The sequence below is a fragment of the Rhinolophus sinicus genome, chromosome 12 (assembly GCF_057876585.1).
Source record: "Rhinolophus sinicus isolate RSI-liver-muscle chromosome 12, RSI-T2T, whole genome shotgun sequence".
NCBI lineage: Eukaryota > Metazoa > Chordata > Mammalia > Chiroptera > Rhinolophidae > Rhinolophus > Rhinolophus sinicus.
The window spans coordinates 14,980,986-14,999,191 of record NC_142512.1 but is presented as its reverse complement, the minus strand read 5'-3'; the positions used below and the strand labels follow the sequence as shown (position 1 = coordinate 14,999,191).

Genomic DNA, 18,206 nt, shown 5'->3' with positions numbered 1-18,206 from the left:
AACTGAAGGAGTTCTGCCAGAGAATTGAGTAACTCCTGGTCAGACGGTCTGGGAACAAAGAGATTTGGAGATTCCCCCCACCCTTTCCTTGGATTGCACCTCTTGCACTGCCTGTTCTCCCTTCCCTTGGCATAAGAGAAGCCTGAATTCTGGACTCTCTTAAAGTGGATTTGAGAAAACCAGAAATCTCCGTATCACCATTCCCATAATAAATAAAACCTTTCCTTATTTCAAACTCTCATCTATCGGATATTGATTATTTGATGTGCCGAGCACACAGACCTTGTGACTGCAACAATTAGACTGAGATGATGGATTTTTAAGAAGACTACTACAAAGGTGATGTGGCCTTCTCATTGCATCATGTCAGGGAGCACATTATATTATCATGACTTATTATTTATTTAACCTTAATCACTTGGTTTAGGTGGTGTCTGTCAGGTTTCTCCACCATTTTTCCCTTTCTATACTTAGTGAGAGTCACTAACTCCAGCCCACATTCAAGGGGACTTTAAAAGCAGAGTGAAGTCACTGAAGGGATTTGGGGAGGGGGTGTAATGTGTTCGAATGTCTGTTTTAGATGCAATATGCTGGCTGAAATGTGGAGATGAGCTTGTGGTGGAGTTTGCAGTGGGATTGGACATAAACTGGTGGACTGACTGACTTTAGCAGTCTGACTCAGCAGGAGTTGGTTTTTCATTGAATATGAGTAATGAGAGAAGGGATGGCCTCCAGGTTTCTAACTTGGACAGTTGGGTGGCTGGGGCCTTTCACTTAATCTAAATCTAGGGGTCTGTGTGCCCCTCAGAGGCTCCATGCTTCCCTTGACCCTCAGTGAGAAGCTACTTCCTGCTTTTTGTCTTGCCTTGGGCAGGTCCCTGAGGGTTCCTAAAGTCTGAAAATGACTTATTCACATATCCACTAGAAATAGCTTGGGAATACCAAGGAGGGTCAGAGTCCCAAGTAAGACGAGACAGCCACTGAGGGACTGAAAGAAGCTGGAGGAAAATAAGTCCTCTCTAAATCCTTTTCTCCCCTCCCCGATTAGTGACCCAATTATAAGCGTTAGACTCAGTGGTTTCAAACAAGCAATTTTATTTATCTTTTCTGTGTTCTGCCAACCCGCATCACCCTCGGCCTTGGGTGTTTTGAGTCTCTTTCGGAGGGGTGCTGGGGAAGAGGGTGGACTGCTACCTCTCAGCCCTCACCTCCGCCGGCGGGGCCCCCGCCCAGGTTTCTTTTCTCCTCGACGCCTTCGGGCCGGGGCGGGAGGAGAGGCAGGAGTTGGGACTGCAAGGCCGGGCCCGGGTGCTGGGCGAGCCCCACTCCCTTGCGGAGGTTTGTAGACCAGGTGGAAGACGAAGGCATTGCAGTACCTGAGGGGGGCGTGGCACGGTCAACTGCGGGTTTTGTGCTCCCCAAGTTCCGAGGAGTGGGGCTAGACTTAGGGCTCAGCCAGCCAGAGGATAGGAGTCTTTTGGGGATGGGCGAGGAGATGGAGAGATTTTCTGAGCTGGACCTAACTAAAGAGGCGTGTGTTAGGGTTGTCGAGACCCACCGGGGGGTGGTGAGTAGTGGGGACAAAGAAGGTGGGTGGTAAGGCTGGGGCAAGGAGGGTCCCAGGAGATCAGAGGTGAGGGTTGGGGTGGGCCATTTAGTATGCACAGCCAGAGAGTAAGAAGTTAGGGGTCAGGGAAGAAAATAGGGAGGGTGGCAGGCCCTTACCAGGGCATGCAATTGTCGGCTGCTCTGAGGCGAAAAGGGGAGCGGAAGGGGTTGGGCTGTGGAAGGCTGGTGCCCCCTCCTGTGGCCACTGCCATGGTCTGCTCATCCATTACACAGCCATACTCGCTACTCTCGGTGAAGAAGGCTGGCACTCGGAGAGACTGGGGGGGTGGGGGGGGGCGGCCTCAGACACTCTCGTAGAGGCTCCTTTCCCCAGGGACATCCCGAGCAGGAAGGGTCGTAGACTGGGTTGAAAACTGAGGACCTAGATTGACCATGATGGGGGAGAGGCAGGAGGCAGACACACAGAGGGCCAGAGAACCCGTGGGCCTCCCCAGATCTGTGGAAAAAGCAGAGTCTTTCACGAAAAGAGGAGGGACTGGACGCGGGCTGTGGGCCGGGGGGGGGGGGGGGGGGGGGGGAGAAGTTCCCTTTTGCCTCATTACCCACCTGTAACCTGGGCAGTGAGCTCAGCCAAGTGTCCTTGAGACCAAAGCCAGAGTTAAATCCTGTGGATAGAGGGGGAGCAGGGAGAAGTGGGCTTCCATGGTTTTCTTCTCCCACCTTCCCCACACGCCTATCCCAGGCTCTTACCGATAACCAAGTCAGGCTTGGGTCCCTGGAGCAGGTGGTAGGGCCTTGCAGACACTTTGATCTGCAGGTCCCTGCGGCCTCCCTTCTCCTTAGTCCCAGAGCTGAGCCGTGCTGATACCCCAGAACCAGGACGGACAGATACTTCAGGGCCATCCTGGGGAGCCACAAATGGGGTGGAGAAACCACTGGAAATTAGGGTACTGGAGGAAGCAAGACAGGGGAAAGAGGAGGAAGGAGCAGAAAGGCAGGTCCCAATCGGGACAGGAAGAGGATCAGGACTGAAAAGCAGGAGCCCCCTCAGTCCTTACCCTCTGCAGGGTAAAGTGCTGCTCGTCACTCTCAGGAGGCAGACCATCACCCACAAACTGCAGCTCTAGGGCCATGTGGGGGAGCAAGACCAAGAGCTCCTAAAGGATAGAGAGGACAGATCTGGCTCCTCCCCACCCCCAATCCACCTTCACACCCGTATGCCCAAACTTCAGGTCTAGAGAGGCTTACCCAAAAGACCATAACAAGGTCAAATTCCTTCCCGGCCTCCACCACATGGATTTTCAGCGACTGTTTGTTCTGGATGTTGAGCTCAGGGACTGGGTGAGAAGCTAGCTGTTTAATGATATGGTTTCCCTCCTCTTCCCTCCTGTCCCCTACCAGCTTCCTGTCCCCCTGCTCCAGGCACCCCTCCCGCTGCCTCTGCCCTCCTTACAGGACTGCGGTACCAGGTGGGTGATGACGTAGTATACAGTCAGTGGGTAGGTGAGAAGCACAGCCATGGGGGAGTCCAAGCTGAGGCCCCTCCATGTGTAGTAATCCTGCCATGAGCCTGGGAAGAGTAGGTTAGTGGGGGACCTGGCCCTAGGCCTGGACCCCAACCCCTTTAGTCTGACAGCCCCCTTTATCTCAGCCGCCCAGACTGCTGGCTCTTCAGTCCCTGTCCCTACCGCCAGTTCCTTCAGGGCCCCTCCCGCTCACCAAAGAGGCCCCTGGGTGGATCTGGGGGCACAGGAGGCATCAAGGCAGGCCCGTCCCCCTGGTGGGGATCTCCTGAGAGAAGCTGGTAGGGATCTCCTGAGAGGAGGAAAGGAAGAGGGGCCTGGTGTCAGGGAGACCCCCCACCTGGCCCATCCCTTCTCCCTTCCAAAGGTGCTGTTTTCCCTGAGAGAACCTGGAACTGCAGCAAGAGGAATGGGGCAGTTCCTAGGGATGGAGTTTCTGGACAGGGTGACTTCTTAGAGGGTTGGGGAAGGGACTGAAATGACCCTGGTGGTGGTAGTGGGTTTTCGTGTGTGTATATAGAGGGGTTATCTGGGACCCGGACAACTTTTTTCTCTCCCATCCTTTCCTCTAGTCTGAGAGGCCCATTCCTGAAGAGAGGCCCCACACACCATTGAGAAGAAGGCTGAGGGATGGTGTGCTACCCCGGGGGTGCCTGGGGGTGCCAGGGCCTGGAATCAGCATGCTTATCTGGGTCCAATAGCCACGAGTGAGGCCCCGCGCAGCCAGGAAGGCCTCCTTGTTGAAGGTTTCACTGGTCACCTCTGGAGGAGGAGGAGAGTGGTTGAGGGCCTAGTGACTTTAGCTCTCCTCAGCCTCTCCCAAGGACCCTGGGTCTGAGTCTACTCAGGGAGAGAGCTAACATTTCTGAATGTCTGTAGTATAGTAGGCATCCAGCCTATAGAATTCTTATAACAGTTCCCTGGGAACATTTTGTTGGTACCCCTATTTTACAGATGAGGAAAGGAAGGTGCTAAGAAATAAAGCGATATGTTTACGGTCACCAGTTAGTGGTAGATCTGCGAAGAAAGTGTATAAATCCCTACTCCCAAATCCCCCAAGCTCTCCCAGGGACCTAGATGCTCAGTTCTCAGCTCCAGAGACCCTGTCTCCTAGGGGTCTTGTCCCCAAACCAAATACCCGGTACCCGGCCCTTCTTCCAGGGATCCAGACTCCAGCTCCAGTACTTAACCTTCAACCCCAGGACCTTGTTTCCAGACACCCAGGCCCCAGATGCAAAGACCTGGTCCCAGCTTCCCCTCCCCATCTTGACCTCCTTGTGGTACCTGCAGTGTAGGTAAAAGGCAGAGTTGCCAGTTCTCCTGCCCGCTCCATGAAGGCTGCAAGCCTTGAGCACCAAAATCGGTGGCTCACATCATCTGGGCATCGCCGCCAGTCGGCCCGGAGACAGGCCTCTCCACAGTACAAGACAGCACTACATTGGGGGCTGGGTCACAGGGGATGGTAGGCACTCAGTATTAATCTCTGTTAAGTCCTGTCCACTGTCCATCTGCCCTGCAGCTGCCCAGATGTCACTGGTCTTTTTGTCTGTATTCTCTCTGCCTGTAACAGCTTGTTGTTTTCTTTGTCTTATTTCCCTCCTCTGTCTATATGCAGGGTACCCCACCGACCTGCTTTCTCTCTATTTGCCTGACTGTTGGGGTCTTCCTCCCTCTCACTCCATCTTTGCAGGCTGCTTACCAAGGTGTCAGCTTCACTTCAAAGCTGTGCCGGTGGCAAACATGGCAGGTTCGAGCTCGAAGAGAGGCAAAGGTGAAGTCTGGCCGGGGACCCCATGTCCGCATTGGGGTCTTGGCTAACTTCACACCCAGCCTTGGGATCAGACTCTCCAGCTCTCTGAATGGGGGTAAAAAGGGCATCAGGCTAAGGGGCTCAGAAGTCCAGGCCCCCCAGGCCTCCCCACTCTCAGATACTACATTTCTGTACCGATGTAGCTGGGCGTCTCCCACAGTAAGCCGTCGGGGCCTTCGAGGGTCTCCAGAGCCCATGGGGCAGGCCATGCTGTGGCAGAGGAGAGTATAGGCCCGAGGAGTCAGATTCTCTGTCCCTGAGCCTCTGCTTGCACTCCCCTGGGCTCCATCAATTAGCAGGTCAATGCCCAAGAGGGTGCCATGTTCATCTGTCACCAGTAAGAGGCAGGAAAGGTGCAGGGGGACAGCTTCTGTGAAGAAGGGAAAAGTCAAGGGTGGGGGTGGGAAAGATGATCGGGGTCAGGGGTACCAAACTCAAATGGCTTCAGGGGCTAGGCAAGTAAACGAAGTGAGTAAAGGTAAAGAAGGTATGCCTCACATGAAGGGGAGAGGTACTGCATAGTACCAGCATTTGCTGCCCCGAATAAATGTGGGTCTGCTGTCAGAACTTTAGATTTTTCTTGAGAAGGTATAACTCCAGACTTCAGGAGTCTTTTTCTTTCAATGTTTAAATATTGGCTCAAATTGAAAAACCAAAAAATCGTGAGTCAATGCAAACAACTTTTCCGGTCAGATTGGCCTGAAGCCACACTTTTGTTTGTGACTCCTAGCTGGGTTGAGTGGCAGAGCAGGGCTTCAGAGGGTGAGCATGCCTGAGCAGGGGACAGAACAGGGCCAGCCCTGGGTTCTTACCACTTCTTTGTCCCTTCCTCCTCTCAGGCCCCGTTTCGTCTTCTGCCTTGTCCTCTCGGCAGCCATCCACGCCACCTCCTGCCTCCTGCTCAGCCTCCTCTGGCTCCCCTGGAGGATTTGCTTCCTGGGGGGACTCCCTGCTGTTATGGGCTGGCTCCCCATCCTCTTCAGGTTCTACCTTCTCCGTACCTGCACCCTCCTCCTCTCCATTCTCTTCCTCTTCCTCCTCCTCCCCTTCCTCCAGGCTGACAAAGCTGACATAGGGACTTAGGTCTCGCAGGTGGAGTAGAGGTTCATCTCCCAGGAGCCTGGCAGCCCCCAGGCCTGGTCCAGGGCCTGGCTCTGTCCCTTGCCCCAGGCTGATGCCCACACTACGGTTGGGCAGGACATGGAGCACCCAAAGGGCAGGGTCCTGGGGCAGGCTTCTGATCTGGGCCTCCAACTGTTGCCAGTGGCCCTCAACACTGGCGCCCACAGCCCCTCGCTCGGCCACGAACTTGTGAAACCAGCCAAAGAGGAGGGCAGCAAAATCAAGGAACTCATCCCGGTATCCAGACACAAACTCCATGTCTTCAGGGGCACAGGGCCTGGGCCCAGACTAAGCAGAGAAAGGGATATATGGTCAGGGAGAGAGGGTGGTGGTGAAAACTGGGGCTGGGTCACAAAATAGGGGAGGGTGGGTTTGAGGGTCACCTAGAGTGGGATCTATGGATGAGTGTCAGGAGCTGAGAAAAGGGTTTTCAGGCCTGAGGATGGGAGTCCAGGGATGAGAATGGGGGGGCTAGACTTGAAAGTGGGCTATTAGGGTTAAAGATGTACTCAGGAGTGAGATGGTATTTGAGGCTCAAAATTTGAGGCTCAGACCTTCAAAAGCAGGGTTTGAGTTGGGATAGAGGTGAGGGAGGGCGAATCCTATCGGGAAGGATTTGGCAAGGAGCGAAGAATTTTGGATCCATCTGTGGGGTGTGGGAGGAGGGACTAGGAACCAGAGCATCCCTTCTTCGTGGATCCGTGAGCCCCAGTAGACCTAGCCCCTCCGGGCCGCTCCACTCCACTACTCCGGTACCTGCAGCGGCCACCACTTTTCGAAGGTAAACACCTGGGGGAGGGGGCGGTCGTGACGTCAGGACTGCCGAGCCCACCGCCAGCCCCTCGGGTGGCCAGGGCCCCGCGAGTCGGCAGCGTGTGCCCAGGTTGGCCCTGGCCAGCGTCCGTGCGTCTGGGCGCGCGGACTCTCCTGAGGGCATCACCCCGGCCATGTGACTGAACACAGCTGAGCCAGGACACCGGCTGGGAAAGTGAAAGCATCTTGGAGGAAGAAGCGGGTGTAGCTGCTCACCCGTGTCACAGCTCCCGCGGACTGACCTGGGGTGGGTGATGGTAGTTGGGCATGGCTGGCATCCCTGACTGCCCTCTTGCCTCGCCTCGCCACCCGAGTTTTCTTTCGCTTTCTTCAAACATTTCTGGCTAACTCCTCGACGAAGGCGCCGGGCCCATCCCAGAGGAGCGGGCGAAGGAGCTCCGCCTCTGGGGGTTTCCTCGTCGCCGGAGGCTGGCGGCCGCGCGGGGTGGACCGTACTGATCACGCTGTCAGTTCGACCCGCTGCGAGCGCGGGTAGGGAGGGAGGGCGCTGCCACCTCGCGCCTCCTTCTCGGTGGGATTGGACTCCCACGGCCGCTGTCTCCCCAGGAATCTCAGGTGGAGCCGGGGAAAGAAGCCTTAGATAAACCAGGCGGACGTCACCCTCCGGAGCCTGTCCAGGAGTCTGACGGGCCAGGCGGCCCGAGATGAGGCGGGGTTCGGGACCCCAGTCTCTCGCGCTCCTACTTCTTCTGCTTGCGTGTCTGGCTCTGCAAGGTTCGTCAGGGGTTGGGCTGGGGCCCAGATACTCCAATCTGGGAAAGAGATTGTGTGTATGCGGGAGCTGTTAGGGCTGCGGGATTGAGTTGAGTAAGTGTGGACCAGCCGTCCCAGCGTCCCCAAGGCAGCCGGGGCAGGGGGAGGGTTAGCTGCCTGGCGTTGGGATCAGCGTGGGGGAACATCTGGGTCCAGGTACGATTATGAACGTCTTTGTGTGTGTGTGTGATGTATGCGTTGAGACTGGGGGTCAGACCACGGGGTCTCGGGGTCTCGAGGAGAGGCTGTAATAGGGCAGTGGGTTGGAGGCTAAATAATAGCTAGGAGAGCCCCTTGGCCTGGGAACCTGTGCTGACTGCTGACCGCCGCTGTCCCACTCAGGGGATGGCAACGAGGGCAGCAGCGCTGGAAGTTGTTCCTGTACCACAACGTATTCTTCCGAATCCCCTCCAAGGGCTCAAATTGTGAAACATCTACGAGAACAGCTGAAAGGTTATGATCGCTGTCCTTTCTTCATCAGGTAATCTCACCGACCCCTGGGAGGGCAGCGCCTGCACAATCTGTCCCTGCCAGGTGCCTCCAGGACCCCCACTGATCAAACTTTAACTCCCTCTGGGAGGCCCTACCCCCTCTATAGGTGATGTTTGCCTCAATTCCCCAGCCATTTCCCTTTTCCATCTACTTGGGAATTTCCCAGACCTTTCTGATATGGATCACACTGGGTGGTGACCTCAGGTCTTTGGAATGAGGAAAGAGCTGGGGAAGACCCGGGTGCGGGACGAAGGAGAAGCTGAAACCAGGTCCTTCCTCCACAGGTTCCGCCTACCTCAGCGGACTGTATGTGGGGGTAGCAAAGACCCATGGGTCACTAAACTGGTGAGCTGCTTTGATCACAAAGGTGAGAGCTTTGCCCCTCCTCCCCAGCTGTCTCCAGGGCTCAGAGGCCCCCACCTTTCAATTTTCTTTGCCTCATCCATTTCCCTTGTGACAGTTCACATTCCTATTCTGAGGCTGGCCAAAGTACTTTCACTTAAGCCCCTGTTTACCAAACATCATTCACCACTACTGTCATGATTTTTGCCAATTCATCCTATCACCTGTGCTATTATTTGCTGTCGCGTCCAGCGCAACACAGGCAGTGACGGAATGAGAAGGGGCGGCATTAGGTTAAGTTTTAAGAAAGAAAGAAACAGAGACTTAATGCAGTTAAATCACAGAGAGCCAAGGGTCTCGCAGTCGTGAAAGACTGGAGCGCAGAATCAGGCCGACTGGTGGCTTTTATGATTATACAAGGAAGTAAAAATGATTTTATCCATGGTCTGTGAAACTCATACATTACGTCACAAAGGTGACTCAAACCAATTATCCCAGCAGGCAAGCAGCTGATATAGAAAGTCCCATGATGGCTTACTTAAGGTATGTACCCTCCTGGGGAGAAGTCTCTCATGATAAAACGTTGTTGCTGAGCTAAACAGGGAGAGCTGATGTTATCGCTCTCCTAACTTCTCACAATCAGGTGAGAGGGAAAGCCAGTGTCAGCAGTGGCTCTCTTTGAACAGGGGAAAGAGACAATGCCCCTTTCCATATTTTTCATGGTAACTCATGGGGGTCCCCACATGGTTCCACCTGGCTTAGGTTGTCTCTCCCGTGAGAAATCTTACGCGTCTTTGGCTGACAAACCATCTTTTGGGGGCCAAGCAGAGAGACCTGAGGTGCAAGCACAAGGGTGAAGCAAAGTCCCAGAAAGGCACAGTCTCACAGACTCTTCTTTCCTTAGGGAGAGGAACGAGGGGACAGTCGGCTAGGCTGCTGCGTGACAACAATTTGCTTAATATTTTCCTTGAAATCAAGGCACTATGTTTGTTTTCCAATATTTTATTATGGAAATTTAAAGACATACAGTATACAAAAGTAGAAAGAATTGTAGTGAACATGCATATACCCACCACCGAAATTCTACAATATTTGATTTTTGTTTATATCTTATATATTTTGCATATGTACATAAAGCAAATATATTTTATAATTTACAATGTCAAGTTTATGGCATTTTAACTACATTTGCTTTATTACACCTCCATCTGACTATCCATCCCTCTATCCATCATCAATTCACCTTAGTTTTTGATGCATTTCCAAGTTCAGGCATGACTATACTTCATCCGCATACATTTCAACAAGCACATTATTGAGTAGAGCTCAATATTTTATTGTTACTTTTTTCTTTTGAGGTAAAATTTACACACAATAAAATGAATAAATCTTACATATACACAGTCCACTTTGGGAAAACTTAAATAGCACTGATTCTAAGCAATAATACCTGTGAAATCACAAATTTCATGCACTGGTTGTATTTTTCTCCTAAAATAAATATACAACCCTTAAAAAACAAAATGTTTTCCATGTTTCACCTAAAGTTGTCTGGTGTAGCATTAGTGGTATGCTTACTGCCCTTTGGGCTTCACAAATGTACATAATTTCACGTAATCCTCCCAGCTACCCTGGGCCTTGGTACTAAAATTATCCACACTTCATAACTGAAAGAAATGAGTTCCAGAGAGGTTAAGAAACAAGAGCTAAGGTCACACAGCTATTTTGCAGCAGAGCCAGGGTGCCAACCTAGGTCTCTTTACTACCCAGGTGAGAATCCACGCTTGTCTCAGTGGTTTCATGTTGTGGTTGGCTCACTTCCTTCTTCCCCTACCTTTCCCCAACCCCCTGCCTTCCTCTCCTGGCCTTCAGCTGTTCTCTTGATATTCTCCTTGACCCACCACCCTTCCCTCTGTCTATTTCTCCACCTTGTTCCCTCATAGCCCTGATTCCTCATTTCTTGCCTCTCTAGAATGTGGACGTGCTAACTCCAAGGGAATGGTTCACCAAGAGCATTTACCTTCCCCCAGCACCCAAGCTCCTAAGCCCACAGAAAGGGCACCTTCAGACGTGGGCACCTCTGCCCAGCCATACCTGCCACCCATCCTGCTGCAGCATACCCAGCAGCCCACCCTTCCAGCGGGAGTACTGTCCTTGAACAAAAACCTCACCCACGCCAATGAAACCACTATTTCCTCTGTGGGCCACAATCTGGAGGCTGGTCCTGAGGCTGGAGTGAACCAGAAGCAGCTGGAAGAAAATGTGGGTCCTACAGCTCAGACATCAACTATGGTACCAGTGCTGTCCCTCTTGGGCATTGTCTTCCTCCTCACTGGAGTGCTCCTATTTGTGCTGTGCAAGAGGAGAAGGGAGCAGTCACTGCAGCGCTCTCCAGGTAAACTGGGCCTCTGAACCCCTCCCCCAGGGACCAGCAGGAATCCTGACCCCAGTAGCTCCTATGTGGCTGGAAAACTGCCCCAGGCAGACAAATATGAAGACTGTCTGCACCGTGCACCATAGGTCATAAGAGAGGAGTTAGCCAGACTACAGAATGGGGAGGGAAGCCACCATCGGTTCAGGGACCAGTGCTTGGCCTTCAAAGCCAGGCAGTGCTTGGAGCAACATCAAGATGGCAGCTAGAGCAAGCTAGTGGGAAGTGGGAGCCATCCATTGAAACAAAAATCTTTACTGAGCAACTATTGTATACCAGGTTGTATGGTTGATGTTTTGGAGTCTGATTTCCCAGTTCAAGCTATTACTGCCCCCTCACCCCAAACTTTCTTTGCTCTCAGAGCTCATGTCTCAATTTCTTTCTCTTTTTCAGATTTGCGGCTTCATTATACACCAATGGCAACAGACTCCAACATTTGAGCTAAGAATGGAAGCTTGTGAGGGTAGAGGTCTCTATGCTATAAAACCCACCTTTTTCACTGCATAAAATCTTTGTTACAGAGGATGAAATCTTGGACAAATTATGTTTTTTTTTTTACTAAAAATTATTTTTATAATTATGGCTCTTCTTTCTGCATATATTGACCTCATGCCCTTGTCCCCTTACCATGATTCCTGGCTTCAGCTCCACTGCTGACGATCCCGTTCTGCCCACCCCCACTCCAAGTCTCTCTTCACGCGACACCAGCTGTTCCTCCCCAACTTCAGCCCTCTTCTGCTTTCTCCCGACGCCACAATGAAGGCCTGGACTTTCCTCAGCAGACGCCATACAGGCTAGTTTTACTTCTTTAATCCTTTGCATCATCCCCCACATATGCCCCAGTGAAAGTCTGAGCTCCTTGTTTTTATTATTATTGTTCTTTATTATTAAAACCCTTAGTTCTTGTTTTGTTTCTTCCAATGAAGAAGAATGTATTTTCATTGGCCCAAGTTTGTGGAAGTCTGGGACAGGGACATGAAGTATGTGAGGAAGTGGGTAAGGTGTCTGAATCTCCATCTGCTGTGTGACCTTGTCAGCACTTTTTCGAAGTGCCGAGCAGGAGACCGTGCTGGAGGAGCCAGTGCATAGTTGTAGGTAGGCTTGGTCTTTAAGTTTCTCCGATCACACCCTTTGCCCTCACACACTTTGCCCTCATATATTCTGACCAGCATGTATGCAGCAGCCTGTGCTCCCCATCCTACAGGTCTTCAGGTCTGTCCCGGGGTGCAGGTGGTGGTCTCCCTCCAAGCTTTCTACCTACTTGGTCTAGTTCTCCAGCATCTGCTCACAGGTTCGGGCCACATCACTGAGCTTGAGGCGAGCATAGTCCACTCGCTTCAGGGCCATCTGACAGTCCTTCCTTGAAGAGTAGCTGGAGCCCTCATGGGGCTGCCCTGTGGCCACCTACAGGACATTTCAATTGGTCAATGAAGCATGCCCTCTCTCACCCATCTCCCCAACCAGGCATCAGGTCTCTTGTCTCATTTCTTCCCTGAGTTTGAATCCATTATGCCAAATGGTAGCTGGATGACCTGGGGCAAATCATTTAACCTCTGTTAACCTTATCTGGAAAATGGGGGTTGTTGTAGGTACAAATTAATAAGATAATGCAGAGTGTCTGGCACATTGTAAAAAAATTTGGTAAATGGTGGTTGTTATAACTTCAGAATCCTCTCAATCCTGTCCCTTTTCTCAGGATGTAGCCATCTGGGGCTCCATGCCCCTGAGGTCAGGTCAAATTTCTAGGGGCCAAGTCTTGTGGCTACGGATTGTTTAGAAGCCCTCTCCAAGGAGTTCCCCATCTAGTGGCTCCTATGATGCAGCCCAGTAAAGTGGGCGGGGCCGCCTTTAATTCTTTGAGGAAGAAATCGACCTTGGAAGGGAGGGGTCCCGCCAGAGTCGTGCGTCTGGTGCCAGCTTGGCCGGCCTGGTCCCAAGGCTCCGCCCGGGGCCTCTGAAGGCTCAGGTTAAGGCAGAGAGCTGAATGGGGTGTACCGCACCTCTCACCAGCCACACACCTGAGTGAGGTAGCGGATCTGAGCCGACAGCTCCGCCTCCACGTGTTGCACCGACGCGGTGAAGGCCGCCGCCTGTCGGTCTAGCAGCCGCTCATTGGTTTTTTCCTTGGAGAGTTCCAGGATCACGGTACCTGCGGGGGCGGAGAAAGGGCAGGGTTACTCAGACACCACCAGTACAGCCCCGCCCAAGGGCCAGCCCCTCCCACCCCCGCAGGCGCCGCCGGGGCATTTAGGATCCCTCCCTAACCCGCTCCCAGTCGGGCGGGCGCATTGCAGGGGGCTCCTCGACTTCGTTCGCTCCCTTGTCTCCAGTCGTCTTATCCTGAACCTGCATTTTGAAGAATGGCGCCTATTTCCCGTTCGATGTCTTCCAGGGCGCGTAGTCTCTCGTTGGCCAGGCTGTAGGTAGCCATCATCATTCCGGGAATCCACCGGATATTCTCCTATTGCGAAATGCGACGCTTAAGCCCGGAAGGGACTGTCGGTTTGCACCTGCGCAGAGAGCACCCTCTAGTTGACACTACAATTCCCAGGATGCTCAGCGCAATCTCTCCTTTCTCGGTTCGCTTGGTGAACTGTAATTCCCAGGGAGTCTTGCGCATGCCCAGGTTTGCCCCACCGCTACGGGACTACCTGTGTAAGAGGCAGTATCGGAACATTCCCTAGCAAGAGGCTATTCTGACCTGTCCATCTTCATGACACTTATCTTGTGGTCTATAGTTAATTCCTTCTACAAGAATTTAATGAGCGTGTGCTGGTGCTAGGTGATGATGGTGGGAGTTCTGGGGTATTCCTCCAGACTACACAGCCATGGAATCTCTCTGCCAACCCCGCTCCGCCATCTATCGGGGCCAGGGGAAAAACTGATTTGGTGAGTGTTAAATTATTCGCCCTAGCGATTCCCCTGAACTGGAGCCCAACTGAAACATAGACTATATGTTCTCGGAAGCGGCTTATTTGGCCTTTCCCCCTTTCTGGTTGTCTATTATGTGATGGGCGCTGGGGGATACAAAGGTGAGTGAGATGGACTCTTAACGCGATGGTGGGATAGGCGTTTTGTAGAGATATGCCCAGGGTGGTGTATCGCCAGGAGCACAGAGAAAGGATTCTGGGAGGAAGTGCTGCTTTAATTGAGTCTTCAGGGTTAACAGGCATCTGTCTACCTGGTTGGGGAGGTAAAGGGAACTAGCATAGGCAAGCACATAGTGCTGTGAAGGGGTCCAGCACATTTGAAGTGCGCTAAGGGTTTCAGTTCGGAGTGAATGTAGCGTAGTGGTGGTTAGGTTTGACTAGTGAGAGAAATGGGGAGACAGGTTCGGAAAAGGCTTGCAAACTAAGTAAATTGAACTTTGTTGAGAAGGCATTTGGGAGCCTTTGAAAGATTTTTGAGAAGTGTGTTATGACCAGATTGACCCTTTTGGAAAGACCAATGTTGACAGCTCAGGATGATTGAGAATGAAGCCAGTTTGCATAGAGTTGGCAAATGAATGGAGACTTTCAGTTAAAGTTGAGGGATCTGGCATTTAATTTCATTCCTTTCCTAAATCCTAATAAAATAACAATAGGGGATTTTATAAAGGGGTCAACAAGAAAAAAAGAGGAGTTAATAGCAAAACTTTAGATAGAGACTGGAAAATAGAAGGATAAGCGGAACTGATTTAGCAGTGAAGTGGTAACTAAGCCAGCAGCGAAGAAAGCTTAGAAGCTTAGAAACTTGATATACCCTTAAATTAGTGGCATCATGTACAACTGGGGTGTAGGTGGTACTAAAATAAGGAAGATTCTTTGACACCCCCCCCATCTTCTCCTTTACTCCATATATCTCAGCAACTCCTCACCCCTAATCCGTCGTAATACTGGAACTTTCTTTGTTGGAGATGGAAAACAACAGAAGGGCTTTAGAATGGGGGGCACCTGGGCATTGTTTTGTATTGAAAACAGAAATGAACTTATTTGCTGAGTAGTGGTTTCTACAACTCTTCCAGCCAGGCTTATACCTTCCAATTAGAGACGGGAAGGCTCTTATCTGGGGAATTTGACTAGTCAGAAAAAAGACCTATGGGTCTTAATGTTAGAGGTCCTCCAATAAAGCAGTTAGCCAGATCGCCCCATAGTGACAACGCACAGTTGGTAAATCCCAACTGTGTCCCTAGATCTTCTAGTTGACTTCTTAGCACCTCATCCTTACATCTGAGCAGACATAAGGCAAAGGATTTCTAGATATTTGAAGAAACTTTCTAACATGAAAGGCATAGACCAAAATAAACAGGAAAAAACACACACAACACTTTAGACAGAGTAAAGTAAAACTTAAGGAAAAAAAAAACCTATTGACACTTTCAGATAAGAGGTACTGTAATAAAGGATTGAATCCAAGAAAACACACTTGAAAAATAAAACCATGAAAAATCTAGCAAAGGGTTAAAAGAGAAATTGAGGAACATTCCCAGCAACTAAACAAAAGAAAAGAGATGGCACATATGGGGGGGGGGGGGGAGAAGAGAGACAGAAAATAAGAGTATCAGTCCAAGAAGCTTAAATTCTATAAGAGATCAGAGAAAATGAAGAGGAAAAAAGGACTTGTGCTTCTGGATGAAAAGGGCCCATCAAGTGCCCAGTATCAAGGCACATCATGAAATAATCAGAACACTAGATGCAAAGAAAAAGGTCTTGCAAAAGCTTCCACAGAGAAAACAGACCACATACTAAGTTTAAGGATCAGCAATCAGATTGGCGTTGGGCCTCTTACATAACAGTAAACTCCAAACTAGAAGACAGTGGATTGATGCCTTTAGTGCATTGGGGAAAGTGATTTCCAATCTGGAATTCTGTACTCCAGCTATGCTAGGGTGAATGCTAAAAATGCAACAAAATAGAACTTAATTTTTTTTTCCTCAAAAGACAGTTCAGGGTGGGTAATTTAGTGTGCTTGACAGTCATACAGAGACCAAAGCTAGCACTGCAGCTCTGCCATCCTTCAGGGTCTTATGCTCACAAGTGTGGTCTGCAAGCCAGCCGCATTAGTATTACCCAGAAGCTTGTTAGAAATGCAGAATTTCAAGCCCCACCACAGACCTGCTGAATCAATATTTGTTTGAAGATCCCCAGGTGATCTGTATGCACAGTAAAATCTGGGAAACACTGTTCTAGGGCATTGCTATCTACAATGTCAAAACAGGGTTGCTGGCATCCCTGGGTCTCAGCTGGCAGGGAGAGGGAAGAAAAAATGCAGAGAAGGCTTATCTATCTCAGAGGTCTGGCTAGGAAGTGGCCCATATAAGTTCTGCTCACATTCCATTGAAGAAAACTTAGTCACATGGTCTCAACCAACTCTGGGGTTCTGGGCAATCCAGTCTTTACCTAGGTGGCCAGCTATTGTTCTAGCACTACGGAAGAGTAGATTTTAGCGGGTATCTAGACTCTCACAACAGCAAAACTATCAATAAAGAAGATAGAATAAAGACATTTTGATATGTACAGAGTCTCAAAATTTTCTCCTAAGTACTTTTTCTCAGGTTAGTAGAGTTAGACCCAGATTAGAAGGCTCTTCGAGCGATTTCTTCAAGGAGATGAAAGAGATGAACATCTGTTTTGTTTTTGAATGAATTGAGATGATAACTTTTGGAAGAGAGTACAGGGCAGAATTAGTGATAAATTCAGAGAATAAGCAAATTAAAAAATTTTTTTTTATTATTGGGGAGTATTGGGGAACAGTGTTTTTCCAGGATGTCAAGTCGTTGTTTTCAATCTCGTTGTGGAGGGTGCAGCTCACTGGCCCATGTGGGACTTGAACCGGTGACCTTGGTGTTATGAGCACTGCGCTCCAACCACTGAGCCAACTGGCCACCCACTACGTCTCAGCTCCGAGCTCAAGCCGTTGTCTCTCACAGGCCCATGTGGGGATTGAACCGGCGACCTTGGTGGTATGAGCACCATGCTCTCACCACTGAGCCAACCGGTTGCCCATCAGTGGCTCAGCTTCAAGCTCAAGCTGTTGTTTTCAATCTAGTGGAGGACGCAGTTCACTAGCCCATGTGGGAATCAAACTGGCAACCTTGTTGTTAAGAGCTCTCACTCTAACCAACTTAGCCATCTGGTCGCCTGCAAATTTTTAAGTGACAGTTATTTAGGGAAAATAAAGTTGTGCAAGAAGAGAAAGATGATCGATATCACATGACTTAGCGATGAATGACATTTGCATAAGCATAGTAATGTAAACAGTGAATATTGACCTAACCCCAACTGATGTAATTCTCTTGGCATTATGGGATGCAGGGATGAGATAGAAAGGGAGTCATGGTGGGGCAGAGGGAAGAAAGGGGGCTCAGTTTTCACCTTACATGAAGGGAAGCCAGTATATGGTGCTTAAAACAAAAACCAAGAAGTAGCAGAATGAGCATGTTGTTTAGAGATATAGAGGGAAATAACCAAAGGAAACATCTAAATGAGGTGAAAGTAGTTGCCTCTAAGAAGGAAACTGGAGAGGGAGAGGATGTATTCTTTATTGGCCTTGTAGTCCTACTATCTGACTCCTTAAACTATGTGCATATATAGCTTTGAAAATAAATACAATAAAAATGAAAAGTGAGAGGGGAAATAAAGATATACTTTACTGTGAAAGAGACTTAAGCATTGGAAGGGTGTTTTTTCTTTGGTTTGCTTTCTCCTGCCCTCCTTCCCTCCTTCCCTTCTTCGCTCAATGCTCCCTCCCTTTCTCTCTTCCTTTAGTGGAAGAGACTTGCGTGGGTTATTTACCATGGAGGAAGAACCAGCAGAGAGAGGCAGAGGTTGAAGAGATGGGAGTGGTTTGATGAATCAAGGTCTCAGAGGAGGTGGGAGGGGAGCAATCTGAGGACAGGTGGAGGGATTAGCTTGAACCGGAGAAGGCATTTTACCTTGGTTATCTAGGAGACTTGGTATAGACATCAGTGTTTGTCAGTAGGAGGTGGGAAATTGAAATCACTCATCCCTCAGCTTAATCTCTGTGAAAAACAGAAGGCGGTCACTATGAGTGTGAGGAAGGTTTAAAAAATTAGTGAATAGGATGGGAGCAGGAGAGGGAGGTGACCGGGGACATAGAGAGGGGCAGACAGGGTTATCAGGTACTGAGGGCCCAGCTGAGGTTAGGGACCATAAGTTTGTAGTGGCCTCAAATCCATACCCAGCACAGTGTTGGCACATAGGATGTGTTAAAAAATATTTGAAGAATGAACGAATAAATACGGTTGTGTGATTTTTCTCTGGCAGTGCTCAGCAGCCCAGGGTTGGAGTGGAGAAGGGTGGGGTTTGAGAGCAGGTCTTATGAAAGGAGA

At 50.3% G+C, this 18,206-nt stretch overlaps 3 protein-coding genes across 6 annotated transcripts; 1 reads left to right on the top strand and 2 right to left on the bottom strand.

Moving 5' to 3' along the window:
* Positions 1–1,084: 1,084 nt before the first annotated feature.
* Positions 1,085–7,216, bottom strand: ZMYND15 (zinc finger MYND-type containing 15). Of its 3 annotated transcripts, none has more exons than XM_019715142.3 (14): positions 7,080–7,216; positions 5,715–6,813; positions 5,038–5,272; positions 4,792–4,947; positions 4,377–4,537; positions 3,702–3,854; positions 3,289–3,384; positions 3,023–3,139; positions 2,818–2,906; positions 2,628–2,726; positions 2,320–2,473; positions 2,176–2,234; positions 1,726–1,886; positions 1,085–1,376 (listed from the first exon to the last, which is right to left on the bottom strand). In XM_019715142.3, exons 2-14 carry the CDS (start codon positions 6,280–6,282, stop codon positions 1,205–1,207), a joined length of 2,220 nt encoding a protein of 739 aa, XP_019570701.3. In that variant the 5' UTR covers positions 6,283–6,813; positions 7,080–7,216; the 3' UTR covers positions 1,085–1,204. The 3 variants fall into 3 exon arrangements, with proteins under 3 accessions (XP_019570701.3, XP_074175716.2, XP_019570702.3); XM_074319615.2 differs by having other exon boundaries at positions 5,715–5,838; positions 7,080–7,204; XM_019715143.3 differs by lacking the exon at positions 1,726–1,886.
* Positions 6,940–11,781, top strand: CXCL16 (C-X-C motif chemokine ligand 16). 2 transcript variants are annotated; one of them, XM_088801962.1, is made up of 6 exons: positions 6,940–7,084; positions 7,405–7,572; positions 7,954–8,092; positions 8,388–8,470; positions 10,418–10,840; positions 11,270–11,781. In XM_088801962.1, exons 2-6 carry the CDS (start codon positions 7,503–7,505, stop codon positions 11,314–11,316), a joined length of 762 nt encoding a protein of 253 aa, XP_088658088.1. In that variant the 5' UTR covers positions 6,940–7,084; positions 7,405–7,502; the 3' UTR covers positions 11,317–11,781. The 2 variants fall into 2 exon arrangements, with proteins under 2 accessions (XP_088658088.1, XP_019570697.2); XM_019715138.3 differs by having other exon boundaries at positions 7,009–7,572.
* Positions 9,432–13,380, bottom strand: MED11 (mediator complex subunit 11). Its single transcript, XM_019715140.3, has 3 exons — positions 13,223–13,380; positions 12,895–13,025; positions 9,432–12,280 (listed from the first exon to the last, which is right to left on the bottom strand). Exons 1-3 carry the CDS (start codon positions 13,311–13,313, stop codon positions 12,143–12,145), a joined length of 360 nt encoding a protein of 119 aa, XP_019570699.2. The 5' UTR covers positions 13,314–13,380; the 3' UTR covers positions 9,432–12,142.
* Positions 13,381–18,206: the final 4,826 nt, after the last annotated feature.